General features: G+C 38.0%; 1 protein-coding gene across 1 annotated transcript; it reads left to right on the top strand.

Moving 5' to 3' along the window:
* Positions 1-865: 865 nt before the first annotated feature.
* LOC140865389 (uncharacterized mitochondrial protein AtMg00310-like) lies at positions 866-1373 on the top strand. The gene is made up of 2 exons (XM_073270017.1): positions 866-1020; positions 1085-1373. Exons 1-2 carry the CDS (start codon positions 866-868, stop codon positions 1371-1373), a joined length of 444 nt encoding a protein of 147 aa, XP_073126118.1.
* The last annotated feature ends 23062 nt before the right edge of the window (positions 1374-24435 follow it).

Consider the following 24435-nt stretch of genomic DNA (forward strand, 5'->3'; position numbering starts at 1 on the left):
ATAACCATCGAACACAAGCTGAAAATCAGGATTAAGTACAAGCAACATGAATTCTTCAACCCAGTTTCGATATCGGAATAAATAAACGTTGAAGAACATATACATATCATCAATATCTGATATCTACCAACTTTCGAACTTCAAACCATGCCGAAAGAAGTAAAAACTTACACTATATCGAAGCCCTCGTCATAAGGATTCCAGAACACTTTTCGGAATCGAAATCGGACGATCGGATCAAAAGATACAAGAATTTGAAAATCAAAACTCAAAGAGAAAGGAAGATCTCGGCTTGGTGCTCTGTAAATTCTGAAGGAAGTGATGAATACTCATGCATATACACGTGTAATCTGACTGCTCAAATGAGTGAAAAGATATATTCAATCCAAATTGCAATTTAGTCCCTCAACTCTTCAATATTTGCAATTCGGTCTTCAGCCCTCTATTTTAATTCAATTTCAATCCTAAATAATTTAAGAATATTAGAATTTAAATCGAAATTTTAAATATTCCCAAATTAAATATAATCGGATTAAATTAAATAATCCCGGGCCTTACACAGGGTGATCCTTTATCACCATATCTATTTGTACTTTGTGCCTAGGGGCTGTTAGCCTTATTAAGCTCCTATGAATCAAGAAATCTAATCCGAGGGATGAATATTGCTTCTTCTAGCCCACCAATATCTCACCTTTTCTTTGTTGATGATAGTCTGGTGTTTTTTAGGACGACAATGGAGAAGAGTGCTCGGGTCAAGAAGTGTTTATTGCTTTATGAAAGGGCCTCCAGAAAAATAATAAATAATGATAAATCTGCCTTATAATCCAGCCCCAATACAAACCAGATGCTTGTACAAATCAACAAAATGGATTTGACAATCCCAGTGGTCCAGGGTCACAATCTATACCTAGGGATTCCTACGGTGTCTCTAAGAAGCAAGCGACTTCAATTTAAATACCTAGTTGAAAGAGTGGTGAAACACATCCAAGGGTGGGTGACAAAGATGCTTCTCCGTTGGAGGTAAGGAAGTTCTCATCAAATCAATTCTCCACTCTATACCTACATATGCTATGTCCTGTTTCAGGATTCCTATGTCGTTCTGTGAGGACATTGAAAATGGAGTGTCCCAATTTCTGGTGGGAGTGGAGATGGGGAAAAAGAAGATGCACTGGAAGTCTTGGGATTATCTATGCAAGCCGAAATTGATAGGTGGTTTGGGATTTCAAAAAATGGATGAATTCAACAGAGCACTCATAGCTCAGCAACTTTGGTGCCTTCTACAAAACCAGGATTTCTTATCTTTTGGAGTGTTAAAAGAACGATATTTTAAACATGGGAGACTCCTTGAAGCAAGTCTTGGCAGCAACCCTTAATATACTTGGCGGTCACTTCTATGGAGTAAGGGGATTCTCGAAAATGGCCTCATTTGGAGAGTTGGAGATGGTACATCCATTGATGTATATGAAAATAACTGGATACCAAGTTTGTCTTCAAAACTTGGACATTCTTCGAACCCGTGGCAACTAAGCAATCCAGTGAGCACACTAATCAAGGATTTCTTGTGGGATCAAGGCTTGATTTCTCACAAGTTCAACATTTTTTTTAGCTGGAGAGATTTTTAAAATCCCACTAGCACTCCATCTACCAAAGAAACTCAATTCTAGACTTTTGAAAAGGAAGGACGGTATTCGGTACGAGATGCATATCGTTTAGAGAGAGAACTATTTTTTCCCCCAGAAAATCAATTTGATTATTCAATAAGTGGTGGCCATTCATATGGAGCTTTTCTCTGCCGCCTAAATCCGTATTTTTTGGTGGAATGTTTCCAATGACACTATCCACACCAACCAGAACTTACTCTGCCATCATGTACCAGTATCTCCTGCGTGCTCGCTTTGTCAGTTCGGCATGGACTCTACATGCCACTCTCTGTTCTTTCATGCGCCGATCAAGCATCTTTGTAAGAACACAGAATTCCATCACATATTTAAAAAATCCAAGGAAGGTGGTACACTTGATTTTTGTTCATGGATGCGTGATCGGTTGATTAAAAAGGAATTTGAGAAGTTTGCAATAATTGCTTGGGCTATCTGGAAAGAAAAGAAAAACTTCATTCATGATATGGATGGGCATCCAATAGCCACAGACGTGTCCTGGTACAGGGCTCTCATGGCTGATTTCCAACAAGCACGTAGAGGATGGCATGGAACCGGTGTGTAGGGTGGTCCAGTGATGGATGTGACCAACTACCAGCCCACTAAAGCTCAACGTGGATGCTTGCGTCAATGATAACTCGAGGCATTATAGTGTCGGTGGCATCCTCCGTGACAACCAAGGGAGATTATTGATGGCCTTTGCTAAGCAGATTTGTTAAAGTAAAATAGATGCTATAGATGAACTCCCACTTCATTGTCGAAGAAGATAGGAAAATGATTGTATTACAATAATTGTCAATGAACAGTACAAGAGCGTCTTTATATAGTAAAGGAAAATAAAGGAAAGAAACGTGTATTCCTTGATATAGAACTAAAAACGTGTTATCTATTCCAACACTCCCCCTCAAGGTTGGTGGAGATTCAAAACACCAAGCTTGGACAATAAGTATGCATGTTGATCACGGCCCAATCCTTTGGTAAAAACATCAGCAAGTTGTTCGGTAGAAGAAATGTGTGCGGTTCGAATTATACCGTGTTTGATCTTCTCACGAATCAGATGACAATCAATCTCAATGTGTTTAGTACGCTCGTGATATAAAGGATTCGCAGCTATGTGTAAAGCTGCCTCATTATCACAAAATAAAAGCGGAACAGAAGTAAGCTGGACACCCATATCTCGGAGTAGCCCAGTGATCCAAGTCACTTCACAAGTAGTGCTAGCCATAGCACGATATTCAGCTTCAGCGGAAGAACGAGAAACAGTGTTTTGCTTCTTAGATTTCCAGGAAACCAAGGAATCACCCAGTTTAATACAATAACCCGTGACAGAACGACGTGTCATCGGACAAGCAGCCCAATCAGAGTCGCAATAATCAGTAAGAGACATATTATTAGAGGCAGAAAGTAAAATGCCCATCCCGGGAGAAGATTTCAAGTACCGTAGCACACGAGTAGCAGCGTCGAGATGAGATTGCTTCGGGTTATGCATAAACTGGCTGAGAAATTGAACAGCATAACAGATGTCAGGCCTTGTAATGGTAAGATAAATGAGACGTCCAACCAATCTCCGAAAAGCATTAGGATCAGGCAACAAAACATCTTCTGGCACATCAGAAGAGGTCTGGTGTATAATATCATCAAGATCTTTACTCGTGAGCTTAAGATGCTGCATTATAGGAGTATCACATGGCTTAAAACCAATCAAACCAGAATCTGTCAACAAATCCAGTACATATTTGCGCTGAGTGAGATAAAGGCCTGCACTAGAACGTGCCACTTCGATGCCAAGAAAATAATGAAAGGACCCAAGGTCTTTGATCTTAATGTGAGAATGTAGAAATGTCTTCAAATCAGCAATGTGTTGTTCACTGCTCCCTGTGACAATAATGTCATCGACATACACCAAAAGCATAGTAATAGAGCCTGAAACATGTTTAATAAAGAGAGAATGATCATGAGCAGATTGAGCAAAACCAGCTTGTTGCATGAAGGTGGCAAACTTAATATTCCATTGGCGAGATGCCTGTTTTAAGCCATATAAAGATTTCAGCAATCTGCAAACTCGAGACTCCCCCTGAGACAAATAACCCTGTGGTGCTGTCATATAAACTTCATCATCAAGATCACCTTGAAGAAAAGCATTAGTGACATCCATTTGGTAAAGAGGCCATCGATATGCTGCTGCAACACTTAAGAAACAACGAAGTGTAACAATCTTAGCGGTAGGAGAGAAAGTATCATGGTAATCAATTCCCTCTTGTTGTGTGTAACCCTTGGCTACAAGACGTGCTTTAAAGCGATCGACAGTACCATCTGGATTTCTTTTAATTTTAAACACCCATCGGCAACCAATAGGCTTTTTACCAACTGGCAAATTAACTAAATCCCATGTATGGTTGGAGTCCAAAGCTGCCAATTCTAAATCCATAGCTGCCTTCCATCTAGGATCTAAGAGAGCCTCGTGATAAGTATTGGGCTCTCTATCAAAAGAAATGGAAGCTACGAAATATTGATACGATGAAGAAAAGGTAGAATATGAAAGGTATTGATCTAGAGGATAAAGACATGTAGCTAAATTGCTATGAGATAATGTGGGACATGAATAATCATGGGCCCAAACAGGTGCTTTAATGACTCGTTGTGAACGTCTCAATGGTTGAGAAATTGGTGACACGTGTGGGGAAACTGGAGACAAAGGATCGGGTATATCTGTAGAGACGCGAGGAGCTATAACCTCTGGAACAGAAGATGGACCAAGATCAATGGCAGAATAAGGATGATGAGAAAATAGAGGTTGAGCAGGCTTAGAAGTAGCAAACGGAAATATATCTTCATGGAAAACAATATCTCGTGAAACAAAAAATCTTTTAGTGTCAAGATCCATTACTTTGTACCCTTTTTGAGTATTAGAATAGCCTAGAAAAACACATGCTTTTGCACGAGCAGAGAATTTATCTTTAGGATTCAAAACGGTTGTGTAACAGAGGCAACCAAAAATCCGCAGATGAGCAAAAGAAGGAACTCTATTAAACAATATTTCATACGGAGTCTTATTGTTCAATAGAGGACTAGGTGTTCGATTAATAAGGCAACAAGAAGTCAAGACACATTCACCCCAATATTGGATAGGAAGACATGACTGAAAACGCAACGCTCTAGCTATCTCAAGGATGTGTCTATGCTTACGTTCAACAACTCAATTTTGTTGTGGGGTATATGGACAAGAACTCTGATGCACAATTCCCAAAGAATTGAAGAGCAATGCACAAGCATGATTAAAAAAATCACGAGCATTATCAGTTCTAATGACCTTTACGAAAGAAGAAAACTGAGTACGCACAAGATTGAAAAAGTTCTTAAGGATCTGTAAAACATCATCCTTGAAATGCATGAGATAGACCCATGTTGCTTTGGAGAAATCATCTACAATAGTCAAGAAATATTTTTCTCCAGTATGTGTGGCTGTATGAAACGGACCCCATATGTCAAGATGAATCAACTCAAATAAAGCGAAGGATTTATTTGCTCTTGCTAAAGGAAATTGAAGTCTAGTTTGTTTTGATAATGGACAAACATTACAATGTTGAAGATGTACATTGTTATGTATAAAAGGAAGTAATTGCATTCTTAAAAAAGACATATGACCTAACCTTTTATGTCAAAGAGAAACATCAGCTGAACTACTATTTTTCTTATGAACAGAAGTATTACAGTAATATTTAGATAATGAAGGTGAAGACATGAAGCTGGAACTGTGGCTGGAAAGGAACCTTGTATCTAGATGATATAGACCATTGAATTCTTTACCAATCCCCATTAGTTTCCCAGTCTTGAGGTCCTGAAATACACAAAAATGGGGATAAAGGGTGACAAAATAGTTGTGATCCTTGGTAAATTTGGACACGGAGAGGAGGTTAAAACGGAAATCTGGCATATGTAACACATTATCAAGTTTGATAGAATTTGAGAGAAAAACAGACCCTATTCTACTAACAGGAACCTTGCTTCCATTTGGCAATCTTACTGATCTAAAGGAAGTTTCTACAGATCTAGAATTTAGCAACATAGTAGCATCTCCAACCATATGCTCATTTGCCCCACTATCAATTATCCATTGAGTTGATGATGGAGTAATACCTGCCATATTGACCACTGGCTCAGCTGGGGATTGTACATTGTAAGATTTAAGCATCTTCATAATCTCTGCATACTGCCTCGGAGTGAAAAGTGAGGAGGCTACATCACTATTGTCTTCTTCCTGTTTTTTTAATGGTAAAGTCTTGATATGAGAATCATCATTCATGCATGTATTTGCAGATGTCTTCGGGCCTCGAAAATAATCTCTGCCTCCTCTTGTTGGTTGCCCTTTACCATTACTGTTTGCTTTATACAGTTTGTGACCAGGAGGATATCCCACTAGCTTGTAACAAAACTCTTTGGTATGACCAGTCCAGTTACAGTAGTCACATTTCAGAATTTCCTTCCTATCATTATTTTGTTTCTTTTGAACATAGAAGAAAGCAGCCGAAGGCAATTCTACAGTTGTAAGTGATCTATGGGATTCCTCCTGTGATATAATTGAAAAAGCTTGGCCTACCGTAGGCAATGGAGTCATCATCAAAATTTGACTTCGAACTGGAGAATAACTATCATTCAACCCCATGAGGAATTGCAAAAGCTTCTGTTGCTGATCATGCTCAACATATTTCTTAGATGTAGCACACTCGCAACAAGGAAGAACAACAAATGATGAATATTCATCCCAAAGTTGCTTCAATCTGCAATAGTAAGAAGACACAGTGCTATTATTCTGTGTTAGCCGTCCAATCTCGCGATGGATCGAGAAAATTCTGGAACCACTAATTTTGTCAAATTGTTCCTTAAGATCGCTCCAAACAGCTGCAGCATCTGATGCGTAAATAATACCACCAAAAATCTCCTTAGAAACGGAATTCATGATCCACGATAATACCAATGCATTGCAACTTTCCCACTGATATGATAAAACTTCTTCGCGAGCTGGTTTCGTACACGATCCATCAATAAATCCAGTTTTGTTCTTAGCACATAAAGCAATTAGCATTGCTCTGCTCCAAATTGCATAATTTTCGGTGCCTACCAGCTGCTCATTAACGAGATTCATACCTGGTGTATCGGATGGATGAATGTATAATGGATCATTGAAACCAATAGTAGTTGTCATTACGAAATTCACCAATCGAGCTGATCTCAATCGAACTCGGTGTTGATAGATCTCGATCTAGATCTAGTTGCTAAATATCGCAGTGATTTGTAGAAGAAAGAAGAAGGAAAAAAAATCAGAGAAGGATCATAAATCCTTGCTTTGATACCATGTTAAAGTAAAATAGATGCTATAGATGAACTCCCACTTCATTGTCGAAGAAGAGAGGAAAATGATTGTATTACAATAATTGTCAATGAACAGTACAAGAGCGTCTTTATATAGTAAAGGAAAATAAAGGAAAGAAACGTGTATTCCTTGATATAGAACTAAAAACGTGTTATCTATTCCAACAAGATTAATAAACCTATCTTTGTTGTCTATGGTGAACTACAAGCGATCAGGGAGGGTGTCGAGCTTCTCTATCAAAAGAAATTTAGAGATGTTCAAGTGGCAACAGATTCTTTATTGACAGTGCAAGTAGTCACTGTCTTTTAACTGATTTGGGCTACATTGGAGTTTGTGCCTTCGAAATTAGAGAAATGTTTAATGAACCTACTATTCTGAGCTTGTTCCAGATAATAGATTGGCTAATAGCATAGCACATAAGATTGTTTTTTTTCTTCTTCCTCTCCTTCACCTTTTGTTTGGGTGAATAATGAGTTTTTACATTGCTTGGTATAACTTGTAATGAACGATTCCTCGTAATAATATTTATAAGTTTTGCTCAAAACAAAAAAGAGTTAATAACATCACATCTTATCTACTTAATTTAATCTTACACAAAACTACCCTTATAACTTTCCTTCTGCTATAAAATTTTAATTTACCTTTAAAAAATTCAAATGCAATACTATTTAACATCAACAATTAAAATTTTAAAAATTTTCAAATAATACTAAATTTAAAATTTAAATAAAATATCTTCGTATATTATAATTTATTATATACATAAAAATTAATAGTTCCAATTTTATTTTTTATTTGGGTTATGTAAAATATTGGTAAGTATTTTCACAAAATACACAAATAAGAGCTATTTGGTGGGGTTGATAAACCTTGATTATTTTCAAGCCTATGTTTGCCTCATTTTTTGGATAGAAGGATTGATACTTCTTAATATATGAATCTATTGTTCAAATTAACCCGTTTGGTACAAGGATGAGATAATTCAAGGACTAGAAGATTGATTGATAAGTGGTTAATTAGGGAAGGTATGTATGTATTTGATAGTTTATTTTTATGTTTGGTATGTTTCTTTGAGGTGTGATAAGTTAACATGTATTTTTTAGGTGGACCAAAATGTCCTCCCTACCAACCAAAATCTTCCTCCTCAAACCCATCGATTATTTCTAAGTCCACCTACTTTAACCCACTACTCGGCAAAACTGAAGAAGGGGATTAAATGCTCCAAAATTGTATATGCTTCCCATTTCCAGATCTGAATATCGAAGAAGCAAATCCATTAGATGTTCTCCACTTCGGCTACCTTCGATGCGTAGAGGTAAGTCTTTCTCTAACCTAGATTTATTTCGAAATCGAGATTTCTGAACACAAATCAATTCCAAAATTGATACGAGAATTTGCATACAGAAGCTCATATTAGCCAGATCTGAAGAAGATGATCAAAGACCATTTAAACTAATCCATCTCGAAGACCTTCAAATTGTAGCAGGATGTTAATGGGTCACCATTCATCCTCCGATTTTCTATATTTTCGGCGCCGCTCAACACAAGAAGGATGAAGAGAGATTTAGGTTTACGCACTGAAGTGAGTTGTGGTCTCTATTATTTATATTGAAGGGGTAGTTTGGTAAATGATATTGTGTAATCCACGAGGACAAAAGTAATCCACGGCAGAAGAGGTAGATTAGTTGTCAAAGTGCAATAGTGAATTTCTATCAATCTGTATGCTTATCTAAGCTCGAAAATTGAGACAAATGTGGGCTTGCAAAACAATCATGGAGTTATGAAGCCTACCAAACGGGTTAAGTAATAAGATCTTTTTTCTCATTTTTTGGTCAGAAGGTTACTGATAATTGATATATTCCACTAATAAAACTTATACTACACATAATATAATTTAAGACATTCCAAAAGTTCTTAATTGTTATAAATTTAGTAGAGAAATATGAGAGAATAAAAGACAAGAGAGAATATAATAGAAGAAGATGAGTGTTTAATATATGGACTAAACACCTCTATTTATAGGGTAAAGGGATTAGTGTAGAAAAGGTAAATTACAATCAAATCAATCAACTATATTACATCTATATATAACACTCCCCCTTAGATGATTGATAGAGAGTCCAATATTGCCTCGTTAAAACCTTGTCAGTAAAATCCAGTGGAAAAAACCTGAACGAAGGAAAAAGAGTACAACAATTGATACTCCCCCTGATTTCAATCACCGAATATCTTTTAATTGATGCATCCCTATCTTTTGCACCAATTTCTTGAATGTTGATGTCGGTAATGCCTTTATGAATAAATCAGCTACATTGTCACTTGAACGGATTTGTTGTACATCAATATCACCTTTTTGTTGAAGTTCGTGCGTGTAGAAAAACTTTGGTGAAATGTGTTTCGTTCGATCGCCTTTGATATACCCTCCTTTTAATTGTGCAATGCAATCAGTATTATCTTCAAAAATAGTCGTCGGGCTATCTTTCGTTGTTGGTAGTCCGCATGATTCTTGAATATGTTGAGTTATAGATCTCAACCATATGCATTCTCGACTTGCTTCATGCATTGCAATGATTTCAGAGTGATTTGATGATGTAGCTATAGTGACCCTTACCCGGATCACCTACTAAACAGAACTTAGGCATGCAATTAACTTAATAAAACAGATATCAGAATAAACTGCGGAAACCATAAACATTATACAATCCCAAGTAAAGGAATCTGTAATTTATCCAAATAATATACAACCAAATTGAATAGCTGTATCAACCTCAAAACAACAGAAATAAACCTAGACGAAGCTCCAGCCGGTCAACCACTAACTAGCCCCTCCTGGATCCACCCTCCTCGTCCAATCGCAAACCTGCCCCATGGAATAGGGTGTCCAGAAACACAGAGTACGAGACGTGAGCATAAAACGCTCAGTACGAGAGTATGAGTATACATGCATGCAAAGTGAACTCCCTAAAAACTCGAGGTCAAGGATCAGATAACAGAGACAGACCGGGCCCTGGTATGTAGCACGTTGTGCCGTCGCTTCAGGAGGTGGCTCCCATACCGAGATAACCGTGGATACGCCGGACCCAAATCGATGGAAGTCCATCCACTAACAGGATAGGGTACAACCCTACTAACAGACATCTCAAAAGAGATACAGCAAGATGCAAATGAATGCAGCATAAATCAATGACATGTAAACCATGCAGTCACATAATACATGCATACTCAGTCAGGATATCGAACAGTACTTCCGTACCTCAAATCAGTGCAAGCTCTACCAACTCTAGGTTCACGCCTATAGTCTACTCTACACTGCCAAATGATACTACTATCATTAAAGTGCTTCTAAAAGCCTTAACTAAGCTATTGCATACTCCTAAATATTTATAGGAAGCAAAAGCTATACCTTCGTCCGTCGTTAGCCCTTTGATGTCGATGCCTCCAGAACTTGGGCACAACTCCGCTACGACTCCCGAATGTCTCGCCGACCTCCGGGCCAAGCCTAAGAAGACTAGAACAGCTCCAAAAGGACTAGAATGGAAAGGAAAACTTGGAATTGGCAAATGAAAGTGAAGCCTCGGCCTTCTATTTATAGACAACAATCGGAACTTCCGATCCTTGATCGGAACGTCCGAACCCCGATCGGAACGTCCGATCCTGCCATCGGAGCTTTCGAAGATCCTGATTTGCCACGTGTCAAAATATCACTTGTTGACTCCGGATAGGGGTGATCGGAGCTTCCGGTCCTGATCGGAGCTTCCGATCTAGCCAATCGTCATGCCTGACGTAATATGATCGGAGCTTCCGATCCTGCATCGGAGCTTCCGATCCTGTTCGGAACTTCCGAACCCACCTTCGGAGCTTCCGAACTATATTCAAGTAATTATGATTAATCCCTCAATTACTGATTTTGGTTACGGGCTACTACATTCTCCCCCACTTAAGATATTTCGTCCTCGAAATCAGATCTTAAGTACCGAATGCAATACAAAAATCAGAAACATTCTTCATTCAAATCAAACGTTTACAGAGTTTGCAACTGAATACAACTTTAAGAATGAAATCAAAACAACTCAGGATGGTCTTCACGCATCCTGTCCTCAAGCTCCCAAGTAGCTTCCTCAGTGCCTCGGCGCTGCCACTGAACTAAAACCAAAGGAATGACTTTGTTCCGTAAAACCTTATCCTTATAATCCAGGATACGAATAGGTTTCTCAATATAAGTCAAATCTTTGTTCACCTGAACCTCAGACCGCTGCAGAATATGAGATTCATCCGCCACATACCGTCGCAACAGAGATACGTGGAACACGTCGTGAATACTGGAAAGATGCGGTGGCAAAGCTAGCTGATAAGCCAAATCACCAATGCTCTCCAAGATCTCAAACGGACCGATAAACCTGGGAGACAACTTGCCCTTAAGGCCAAATCTGAGAATATTGCGGAAAGGTGACACTCTCAGAAACACTTTCTCCCTGACATCGAACTGCAAAGGCCTACGCTTGATATTAGGATAGCTGGCCTGACGATCCTGTGCAGTCTTAATCCGTTTCTTGATCTGATCAACAATGTCTATCGCCTGCTGGATAAACTCCGGTCCCTCAGCCTGTCTCTCCCCCACTTCTTCCCAGAAGAGTGGAGTACGACAACGTCGCCCGTACAATGCCTCAAAAGGTGTCATCCCAATACTAGTGTGATAGCTTTTGTTGTACGCGAACTCGATCAACGGCAAATGATCCTGCCAGGCTGAACCAAAATCCATGACGCACGCTCTAAGCATATCCTCCAAAGTACGGATAGTGCGCTCTGACTGACCATCAGTCTTCGGATGATAGGCAGTACTCAAACTGAGAGTAGTACCCATCGCACGCTGAATACTCCCCCAGAATCTAGAAGTGAACCTGGGGTCCCGATCGCTGACAATGCTCACAGGCACTCCATGAAGTCGAACGATCTCCTGAATGTACATCCGTGCCATACGACCCACATTGTACTCCCGGCTATAGGCAATGAAATGCGCTGACTTGGTTAGTCGATCCACCACAACCCAGATAGTATCACAGTTCCTCGGGGATACCGGCAAATGAGTCACAAAGTTCATTGTGATAAACTTCCATTTCCATTCAGGAATAGGCAGACTGTGAAGCAATCCTCCAGGTCGTCGGTGCTCTGCTTTGACCTGTTGACACACCAAACATCTCAAAACAAACTGATAAACACTGCATTTCATTCTCTTCCACCAGAAATGAGTACGTAGATCCTTGTACATCTTGTTGCTCCCAGGATGAATACTCAACTTAGTGCGATGTGCCTGAGACAAAATCTCCTCTCGCAACTCTTCATCCAGCGGAATCACAAGCCTACCAGACAAACACAGAAAGCCATCTGACTGATAATGAAATCCAGACGAGCTAAACGCTGGGTCTTCGAATCACACATCTGAGCATCTCGGATCCGCGAATACAAGGCTGGCTCAGATAATATTGCAAACATCTGGATACTCTGCATACATTTCTTATGCTTGAAGGTATAACTTGAAGTACAACAGTCATTGACCGCACTAGACATCGAACATGTCTAAAGTGCGGATAGTCGCACCTTGCAACTCAAGGCATCAGCGGTGAGATTAGCAGCTCCCGGATGGTACTTAATCTCGCAATCATAGTCCTTAAGCAAGTCCATCCAACGTCTCTGCCTCATGTTCAACTCCACCTGAGTGAACAAATATTTGAGACTCTTATGGTCGGTGAAGATCTCAAATTTCTTGCCATACAGATAATGACGCCAGATCTTCAAAGCGAACACAATGGCTGCTAACTCCAAATCGTGGACTGGATAGTTGTCCTCGTGAAGCTTTAGCTGTCTAGAAGCGTATGCAATCACATGCCCATTCTGAGTCAGGACACAACCTAACCCCTGAAGAGAAGCATCCGTGTAAACCACATACCCTCCAGATCCTGACGATAATGCCAACACCGGCGCAGAAGTCAACCGCCATCGAAGCTCACAGAAATTCTCCTCACACTCGGAGGACCACTCGAAATCCACACCCTTGCGGGTAAGCTGCGTCAAAGATCGAGCTAGTTGAGAGAAGTTTAGAATGAAGCGACGATAATACCCTGCTAGACCCAGAAAACTACGGATCTCAGCAACTGTCGTCGGACGCGACCAATTAAGTACTGCTTCAATCTTGCTTGGATCAACAGAAATCCCCTCCCTGGATATGATATGGCCAAGAAATACCACTCTATCCATCCAGAACTCACACTTGCTCAGCTTGGCGTACAACTTCTCATCTCGAAGAGTCTGTAGTACCAACCGCAAGTGAAAAACATGCTCTTCCGTATTACGCGAATACACCAAGATGTCGTCAATGAATACCACGACAAACTTGTCCAAATACTCCCTGAAAACACGGTTCATCAGATCCATGAATATAGCCGGCGCATTAGTCAAACCAAATGGCATTACTAGAAACTCGTAATGTCCATAGCGAGTATGGAATGCAGTCTTGGCTACGTCCTGATCACGGACTCTCAACTGATGATACCCAGATCTCAAGTCAATCTTGGAGTAAACTGATGTGCGCTGCAGCTGATCAAACAAGTCATCAATACGAGGCAACGGATACTTGTTCTTCACAGTGACTCGATTCAGCTGCCGATAGTCAATGCACAACCGCATCGACCCATCCTTCTTCTTTACAAAGATAACAGGAGCTCCCCAAGGAGATACACTAGGACGAATGTACCCCTTGTCCAAAAGATCCTGTAGCTGATTCTTCAACTCACGCATCTTTGACGGAGCCAGACGATACGGTGCTCGAGAAATAGGTGAATTACCCGGCATCAACTCTATGCCAAACTCGACTTCCCTAGTAGGAGGAAAAACCCGGAATCTCATCAGGAAATACATCTGGAAATTCATCCACAATAGGAATGCTCTCTATCCCAATACTCTCAGCGGACAAATCAACTGCATAGATAAGGTAGCCTTCCCCGCCAGACTCTAGAGCTCGACAGGCTCTCAAAGCTGATACCAAAGGCATTGGGGGTTGCGCTCCCTCACCATAGAAAAACCAGCTCTCACTCCCATCCGGATGAAAGCGTACTAATCTCTGATAGCAGTCCACTGAAGCTCGATAGGTAGTCAACATATCTATTTCCAGAATGCAATCAAAGTCGTCCATCGCCAGGACCATGAGATTTGCTAACAGAATGTTTCCTTCGAACTCTAAAGGGCAACCCATCACTAGACGCTTAGCCAAAGCAGATTGGCCCGTCGGAGTAGAAATAGACATCACTACGTCTAGTGCAATGCATGGTAACTTATGCCTCTTAACAAAACGTGCAGAAATGAAGGAATGAGATGCACCAGTGTCAATAAGTACAAGAGCAGGTATACCTTAAAGCAGAAATGTACCTGCGATGACTTTCTCATTCTCCTCCACTGCCTGATCATGTCTCAGGGCAAATACCTGGCCAGAAGCTCGTGGCCTCAAATGAGAACTCCCAGCAGGATGTCCCTGCGACCTCTGCTGAACGGTGGCCTGAGAACCAGATCCTGAACCAGAACCAGAACCGCCTCCCCCAGATAGTGGACAATCCCTCCGGATATGACCAGTCTCTCCACAACGGAAACAAGCTCCAAAATCTCTACGACACTTGTCGGATGGATGGTTCTTCCCATAGTGATCACACTTGTCCTTCTTACTGAAACGGACAACACCTCCAGAACCAGAGGAAGAAGTAGATCCAGACTTCTTGAAAGATTGGGCACGGGGACCCAAAGAACTAGCAGGCCTCGAATGAGGGAAAGACCTGTTCCGCCGAATGCTGTCCTTCGCCTGGTGACAACGGCTCACCAAACCCTCGTAGGACATGTCGTCGCCAACCGCCACACGGTCATGGATCTCAGGGTTAAGGCCCTGAAGAAACAGATTATATTTCATCTCTGAGCTATCAGCAATCTCGGGGCAATAGGATAGCAGATCAAAGAACCTCTGCTGATACTCATCAATAGACATGGCTCCCTGTCGCAGACTCAGTAGCTCGCCTGCCTTCGACTGACGGAGTGCAGGAGGAAAATACCGCTTTTGGAAAGCTGTGCGGAACTCGGCCCAGGTGGCCACTCCTCTTGTCGCAACAAAAGGTACAGAAGTAAACCTCCACCACCTGCGTGCACGTCCATCCAGAAGATAACCCAGGGTCTCCATCTTCTGCTCTTCGATGCAATGGAAAGTCTGAAAAGTCGTCTCCATGCGGTCTAACCAGTTCTCCGCATCCTCCGGAGACTCACCTCCAACTAAGGGCTTAGGACCCAAAGCTAAGAATCGACGCACAGTGAAACGCTCGTCGTCATGATGACGATGATGCCGTTCTCGACGAGGCTCCCGGTCGGCATCACCCCAACGCCCACCAACACTGCCATGAGAACTCCGGTCGTCACGATTTGCCATCTACAAAAATATCTCATGATGAGACTAAATCCCAAGAATTCTTTTGCATGCTCTGATACCATAAATGTAGTGACCCTTACCCGGATCACCTACTATACAGAACTTAGGCATGCAATTAACTTAATAAAACATATATCAGAATAAACTGCGGAAACCATAAACATTATACAATCCCAAGTAAATGAATCTGTAATTTATCCAAATAATATACAACCAAATCGAATAGCTGTATCAACCTCAAAACAACAGAAATAAACCTAGACAAAGCTCCAGCCGGTCAACCACTGGCTAGCCCCTCCTGGATCCACCCTCCTCGTCCAATCGCAAACCTGCCCCATGGAATAGGGTGTCCAGAAACACAGAGTACGAGACGTGAGCATAAAACGCTCAGTACGAGAGTATGAGTATACATGCATGCAAAGTGAACTCCCTAAAAACTCGAGGTCAAGGATCAGATAACAGAGACAGACCGGGCCCTGGTATGTAGCATGCTGTGCCGTCGCTTCAGGAGGTGGCTCCCATACCGAGATAACCGTGGATACGCCGGACCCAAATCGATGGAAATCCATCCACTAACAGGATAGGGTACAACCCTACTAACAGATATCTCGAAAGAGATACAGCAAGATGCAAATGAATGCATCATAAATCAATGACATGTAAACCATGCAGTCACATAATACATGCATACTCAGTCAGAATATCTCGAACAGTACTTTCGTACCTCAAAACAGTGATTCATTTGCATACTCAGTCTGGGTACTGTATCCTTTGAACCAATCGGTCGGTCACGCTTCTGGCGTATTTTAGATTCATTTGCGGGTAAAGTATTATATGGTCCTGCAGGGACATCGATCTTCACTGGGGTATTTTCTACTTGTATGTGACTTTGTTACATTTTTTGTATTAACAAAGGCATCAGGTAATTGATTTGCAATTCTTTGCAAGTGAATGATTCTTTCAACTTCTTGCTCACATTGATTGTTTCTGGGATCGTAATGAGATAATGTTTTCTCATTCCAAAAGATTTTTCGTTGTTCTTCAGGATACAATTTTTCTCCACCCAATGTTGGAAATTTGTTTCATCAAAATGGAAATCTGCAAATCTTGCATTAAACAAGTCGCCTGTTAAGGGTTCTAAATATCTAATGATAGACGGTGACTCATACCCCACATAAATTCCAAGTCTACGTTGGGGACCCATTTTGATTCGTTGTGTAGGTAGGATAGGTACTTGTACCGCACAACCAAATACTCTAATGTGAGAAACTTCAGGTTCTTGACCATATGCAAGTTGCAATGGTGAATATTGGTGGTAATTAGTTGGTCTTACACGAATTAACGATGCAGCGTGTATGATAGCATGACCCCAGGCTGAAGATGGCAGTTTTGTTTTCATGAGTAGCGGTCTTGCAATTAATTGTAGTCGCTTAATAAAGGATTCTGCAAGACCATTTTGTGTATGGACATGGGCTACTGAATGCTCGACCGAAGTCCCTATTGACATACAAAAGTCATCAAATGCTTGTGATTTAAATTCAGCAGCATTATCAAGGCGAATTGCCTTAATTGAGTGGTCAGAGAATTGAGCTCGTAGTTTAATCATTTGCCCAAGTAGCTTTGCAAAAGCTATATTTCGAGTTGCAAGCAAACTAACATGTGACCACTTAGTTGATGCATCAATCAATACCATAAAGTATCAAAATGGACCACATGATGGGTGTATAGGCCCACAAATATCCCCATGAATTCTTTCCAAAAATGTTGGAATTTCAACATCAATCTTTGTTGGAGAAGGCCTTATAATTAGTTTACCTTGTGAACAAGCCACACATGAAAAGTCACCATTTAGGAGAACCTTTTGATTCTTTAAGGGATGTCCACGCGAATTATCTATTATTCTTCGCATCATTGAACTCCCAGGGTGACCAAGTCGGTCGTGCCATAATATGAAAGTTTTCTTGTCAATAAAATTCTTGTTTGTGATTGTATTTGCCTCAATTGCCTTTATTATTGTGCAATACATCCCAGAAGAGAGTTCACGTAATTTTTATTTTATATATTTTTTACCACTTATCATAGATGTAATACAAAGGTATTCAACCTTGTTTACATTCAATGTTTCAATATGATATCCATTTCTGCGGATATCTTTAAAGCTAAGCAAATTTCTACTGGATTTGCTAGCGTAGAGTGCATTTTCAATATATAGAATTGTCTCATTTGGCAGAATGATTTTTGCCTTTCCATGACCTTCAATAATTTTTTATGCACCCGATATTGTTATAATATTATTTTCAGCTAATGTTATTTCCAAAAAATACCTTTTACTTTGAAGGATGGTGTGAGTTGTACCACTATCGGCTAGACATATATCTTGGTATTCTCCCATTAATCTAAAAGAAATGCATAATAGATTAAGTTACAACTTCAATATTCATAAGAAGGAAATTATATTAAATAAAGTTCTCAAAACATTAACCACCATTACAATTGAAAATAAAATTGTACTGAATAAAACCAAAACCAAAAAGATAAATCTGACTATTATAGAAAAAAAACATAGATATCCAAAAGCACTAATCTTAGGGATACGAAAGCATTAAAGGCAGAACTTGATCACTCTATATTTTTTAGCACACCACCCCCAATCAAATGATCAATATTCCCGTCTGGTTGTGCAAAGAAATCAGAGACATCCAAGTGAGTTATATCAACAGGGCCATCATCATCAGCAAAATTTGTCTCTATTTTTCCCTTTCCTTTGATCAAATTTTGGTAGAGATCCACAAGATGCTTTGGAGTATGGCAGGTACGAGACCAATGCCCTTCCGTTCCGCATTTGAAACACTTATCTTCATACTCTTTCATGTTTCTCCCTTTTTCTTCTTCATTATTCGGTTTCCACTGCTGGTGGTTTGTTTTCTGTCTCTTTTCATCATGTTGCTGGTAATTTTTGTTTTGACCATGGCCACGCCCACGCCCATGACCACGCCCACGTCCTCTTCTAATATGGGGATTTTGAGTTGAGTAGGCATTCACTTCAGGGAATGATATTTTATTTGCTTCAGGAAATGGTGTAGAGCCAGTTGGGCGTAATTGATGATTTTTCAATAGTAATTCATTGTTCTGTTCAGCAACTAGTAGACAGGAAATAAGATCAAAGTATTTTTTAAATCCACGCTCACGATATTGCTGCTGCAGGAGCACATTTGAAGCATAAAAGGTGGAGAAAGTTTTTTCAAGTAGATCTTGATCAGAAATATTTTCTCCACAAAGTTTGAGCTTTGAACATATCTTGAATAATGCGGAGTTATAATCGCTTACAGATTTGAAATCTTGTAGGCAAAGATGGATCCACTCATAACGAGCTCTTGGGAGAACTACACTCCTCTGATGGTCAAACCTTTCTTTAAGATTTTTCCAAAGTTCTTGTGGTTCTTCACAGTGAGATACTCGGCTTTCAATCCATCATCGAGATGGTGGCGAAGAAAAATAAGTGATTTTGCAAGATCCTGCGGGGATTCATTATTTTCTTCTTTTATTGTGTTTCCAAGATCCTTAGAAACAAGATGAACTTCAGCATCCAAAATCCATGACAAATAGTTTTTTCCACTGATGTCAAGAGCTTCAAATTCAAGTTTTGTAATGTTTGCCATTGCGACTGTTAAAAAAAACAAACAAACGAATTTAAGGATAATAATAAATTTTATATATATAACAGATAGAATATATACGTGTAGAAAAATGTACAAAATAAATAATTATGTTATTTACTAATTTATTGAACAATGTTATAAAATTAGTTAACAAATAATTATATATACGTGCAATATATATATATAATTATGTTAACAAGCATCTAATCACAATTATGGAATCATATTTATTAACTTTCCTAAGAATGATAAATCTTCACATAAACAAATATCAATTAATATCGAGTAAAAATAAATGCATAAAAAAATATAATATCCCAATATAAGACACAAGCATAAAAGTGTATAAAAGTCAATATTTTTCGGGAATATTGATAAACTTAAGATTTTGGATAATATTCTTCAGGAATATTGAAAATCTTATATATTTATATTGTATCCATAGATCTATCGAGATTTTCAATAAAAATATGTTGTGTTACTTCAAGAACATCAACATAAAATTAAAATTAATGCTTCTTCAGGAGCATAATATGAACATAAAATATGAGATACTTTGAGAGCATCAATATTAATTTTTAATATTGTGCTACTACCGGATCATTGAACTATTGGCAAAAAAATAATAATAATAATAATAATAATATTTGTACTATTTCGAGAGCATCAATATGAAAGTTACATATTGTGATTTATCAAAGCATCCACACAAAGATTACGAATGAAAATTATTTATGAGTTCTACCTTGAAGCTAGAGCACTCGTGCTGATAACGTGTTATAAATTTAGTAGAGAAAGATGAGAGAATAAAAGACAAGAGAGAATATAATAAAAGAAGATGAGTGTTTAATATATGGACTAAACACCTCTATTTATAGGGTAGAGGGATTAGTGTAAAAAAGGTAAATTACAATCAAATCAATCAACTATATTATATCTATATATAACATTAATGACATTCCATTTTTATTTTTTGTTATTTTATTTGACAAAAGTACCCACTTTCTTTATATACATAAGTTTGATTGATCTTCCAAACTTAAACTTTTCCATATTAGATATTAAAAATTTTTTAAAAAAATTGTTATAATCATACGTGTAATTAAATAACATAATATGAAATTTACACTTTAATCTAATTCATTAATATGTATTTATTTATATCTCGACATAATAATAAGTGTATAAAGCTTTCATTAAATAAAATCAGACATCAATTATTAAATAAATTTACATGTACAATTGAATTTGATTATCTTATTATTTTTTTAATTTGAAAAATACATGTTATATATTTTTATTCATTAATTTTTTGCATAATTGAATAACAAATCATATAAAGTTTTAGATGAATATCAATTTTATTATATTAAATTTTTTTAAAAAAAAAATTTCTTCATTTGCTTATAATATTAACTTGATTTTATTAATTCGAAATAAATTCACCTAATTTTATTTAATCGGTAACCAGATCAATAATATACATAACCATGTAAATTATATAATACACATTTGAAGTCAATATAACAAAACGAAACAAACTTAGGAAAAATCGTAAAATTAAAATGATATCATCTTACTAATATAGTATAACTATACTTTGCATATAGTAAAATATATTTTAAAAAATAACATTAGTTCGATAGTTAAAATGTCTAGTGACAAGATATCTAGTTTTTTTAAATAAATTTATTAATATAGATTCTTATAATAATGATGTAATTTATGCCGTAAAATTATTTTATTAAAAAATGATTAAAGTTTTATGTACATATTATATATGGAAGGTGTATTTTATAGTCATCCTCATATATCAATTGTTACTATTGGATAGAGCGATCGAAACATGACGATTGAGCTGCTATGTGGTTTAAAAAATTTGAGTTGCACCATTACCCTCAGCTATAGTTTTTGGTAAAGCGGCAAGCGCTCGATCCTACAGTTGGTACCAGACGGGATGAAATCCTCTACTACACTTGGTGCTACAAAACGTGCTACACTTTGTTAAAAAAAACTCCGTTTGCACAAATTATTAAAAATTAAATTCACTAAACAACATAGATGAACAAAATATAATTAATCATTGATAAAATTTTCGATTCACCTATTTTTTCAATTAAAATAGGCAATAAATTGTGTCCCAAGCACGATAAATGAGTAAAATAATGTATTGATGATTTTTTTAATTAAAAAAATAGGTGAATCAAAAATTTTATCAATGATTAATTATATTTTGTTCATCCATGTTGTTTAATGAATTTAATTTTTAATAATTTGTGCAAACGGAGTTTTTTTTAGCAAAGTGTAGCACGGTTTGTAGTACCAAGTATAGTAGAGGATTTCTTCCCGTATCAGACACAGGGTCATGAGTTCGATTCCCATTAATTACAAAGGTTCCAATTATTAGAAGGGAGATTGTTGTGGTGAAATAATTGTCAATGTTGGGTAGAGTCATCGAACCATGACGCTTGGACTACTGTGCTATTTAAAATATTTGAGTTGCGTCATTACCATCAACTACAGCTTTTAATAAAGCGAAAATATCTCGATCCTACAACAATAAAATAGGAAATCATTTAAGTTTTAAATGTAATAATTGGCTTAACAAAATTAGGAAGAAACGTGTAGGGATAATAATGTCGATTTATAAATTAAATGAAGTGAGGTATGATTAGCTAGGGATGACAATGTGTTAGAGTGAAATAATTGTCCCTAATAGGTAGAACAATCAAACCATAGCGCTTGGACTGCTGTGCGGTTTAAAAAATTTGAGTTGCATCCTTATCACCAGCTATAGTTTTTGGTAAAGCGGCACACGCTCAGTCCTATAATTAGTATCAGAGCCAAAATCATGGGTTCAATTCTCATTGATTGCAAGAAGTGTAATTATTGGGAGAGAGACTGTTGAGGTGAATTAATTGTCCCTGATGGATAGAATGATTGAACCATGGTGTTTGGGATGCTTCGGTCATACAATTGGTATCAGAGTCAAGGTCATGGGTTAGATTCTCATTTATTACAATGAGTGCAATCATTGGGTGAGAGATTGTTAGTGTGCAATAATTATTTCTATTGGATAGATCAATCTAACCATGACGCTTTGGTTGTTGTGTTGTTTAAAAGATTTGAGTTGCACTCTTACCACCAGTTATAAATTTTGGTAAAGCGGCAAGCGCGCAGCCCTACAAAATTGGTCGGGTTCGGGAAGTATTCTAGGTCTCCATTCCTATATTTAGTTATTGTATCCACTCTCATACACATCCTCATCTCCATCGGATATTCAAATTTCATCCACATCCCTATGCCCGTCAGAGGATCAAATATATATGCCTTACTCAAATACCCTATTGCCATGTAGCAACTCGCCATTTATGAAATTAAATGGTAAAACATGATTAACGGATCACTATTTTAATCGGTTCATAAATAAGAAAATAAGCATAAGATCATTCGAAGAGTTCGGACCATCCGAAGTGGGTTCGAAAGCACTGAACCAGTTATTAAGCAGTTCGAAAGCACAAGGTGTGATCGGATCATCCAAACTAGGATCAGAATGTTAGAAGTGCGTTAGGTCATGCACACTAATGAGGTGTCAAAAAGATGTGGGCATGTAGAGTTCGGAACGTCCAAAGTCCAGATCGGATCATCCGAACGCAGTTGTCCCGATGTTGAAATGCTTTTGACACGTGAAAATCATGCGAGTTCGGAAAGTCCAAACTTTAGATCGGAGCGTCCGATCGTGCTCTATAAATAGGGCTCAGATTTATGAGGGTCAATTCGGGTGGGTTCGGGTCGGGTGGATGCAAAATATTTTTTTAGAAAATTCTCAATCCGAACCCGAAAATGGTCAACCCGAACCTGAACCCGGCTAACCCGACTAACTCAATCAACCTGATTTTATTTTATTATTTTTTAAAAAATAATTAAATAAAAATTCAAAACACACAATAATAATAGTAATTTTTAATTTAATCACATAATAAAAAAATCTAAGCTTATAAATAATTTAAATTTTTTTGTAGAAAATTTAAAGTATACTTTCTACAAAAAAATAAAAATATATTTTAAAAAATAAAAATTATACAAAATAAACATTAAATGACAAAAATCTATTATATCGATGTGGGGACCTCGGATTGCTAATCTCGTCTTAGGGCAGTTATCGATTAATAAACAAGTAATCATGTATTTAAAAGAATACTCAAACCAAATAATTTTTTTTAAAAAAAAAAATATTGCACCTCGCTCGATCGGTTAAATCCTACCGATCGAGCGGGCAAGGGATCTCATCCCTCGGGTCTGAGCAATTCATGGCCTCACTCGATCGGTCAAATCTTATCGATCGAGCGAACAAGAAAATTGAAGTTTCTGTTCAAGAAAAACAGGCCTCGCACGATCGGTGAAATCCTACCGATCGAGCGACCACTCTACCCAGAATATCTGCAAAAAAGTTTTGTGCTGTCAAAACTTGAACATTCAATCTAAATCACCTCAAAACAATACAAAACATGGTTGAATATATCAAGGACCATGCATATAATGATAGTACTAAACATCAAGCACAAATCCATGCCTTTATTACATCAAACTAATAATATCAAAGGCAATAAACCATAGACTACACAAAGTCTCAAAAGTGTGCTTCAAGTTTTTAATTGTCCACTAAGTTTGATACATTCAAAGGCCTAGTCCTTCAGCTACAACCCGAGTCCTCACTTGCTCAATCTCTCTCCCAAGCTATCAATGACGTCGTTGACTAGCTCCTGCCCCCTCTGTTGCCATGCACACATACAAAACAAAGCAACAACCGGATAAACTCCGGTGAGAAATCATTCCCAGTATAATCGATATATATAAAGCGTTAAAGAAATCATATCAACTCTATTTATAAATGACTCAAGAATAGAGTAAATAACGCATATATCGATTAAGAATTGATTCATATAACGTCGTTTGCCATCAAGATTCGTAAACGATCTTGACATGGATATCCATCTATCGTAGTCATTCTTGACTCGAAAATAAGGCCGCCTCAGACCTTGGCATAGAATCAATTCAATAACATATCATATCAACTCAAACTCAAAGATCCACTACCTGAGATGGATCGACAATATCAAAAACAAATCAAAAGATAATCAAGTATGTGATTTTTGCGGGACAACTCAAGAAATGTCATTCTCGAGTTTTAAATCCCTGACTCGTGATGTCGTCTTATACCTTCGTATTTCTCAGTTCGAAATGCTTCAAATCCGAAACACAATATCAAAAGACACATATCAAACTTCGTTCAAG

The sequence above is a fragment of the Henckelia pumila genome, chromosome 1 (genome assembly GCF_033568475.1).
Source record: "Henckelia pumila isolate YLH828 chromosome 1, ASM3356847v2, whole genome shotgun sequence".
NCBI lineage: Eukaryota > Viridiplantae > Streptophyta > Magnoliopsida > Lamiales > Gesneriaceae > Henckelia > Henckelia pumila.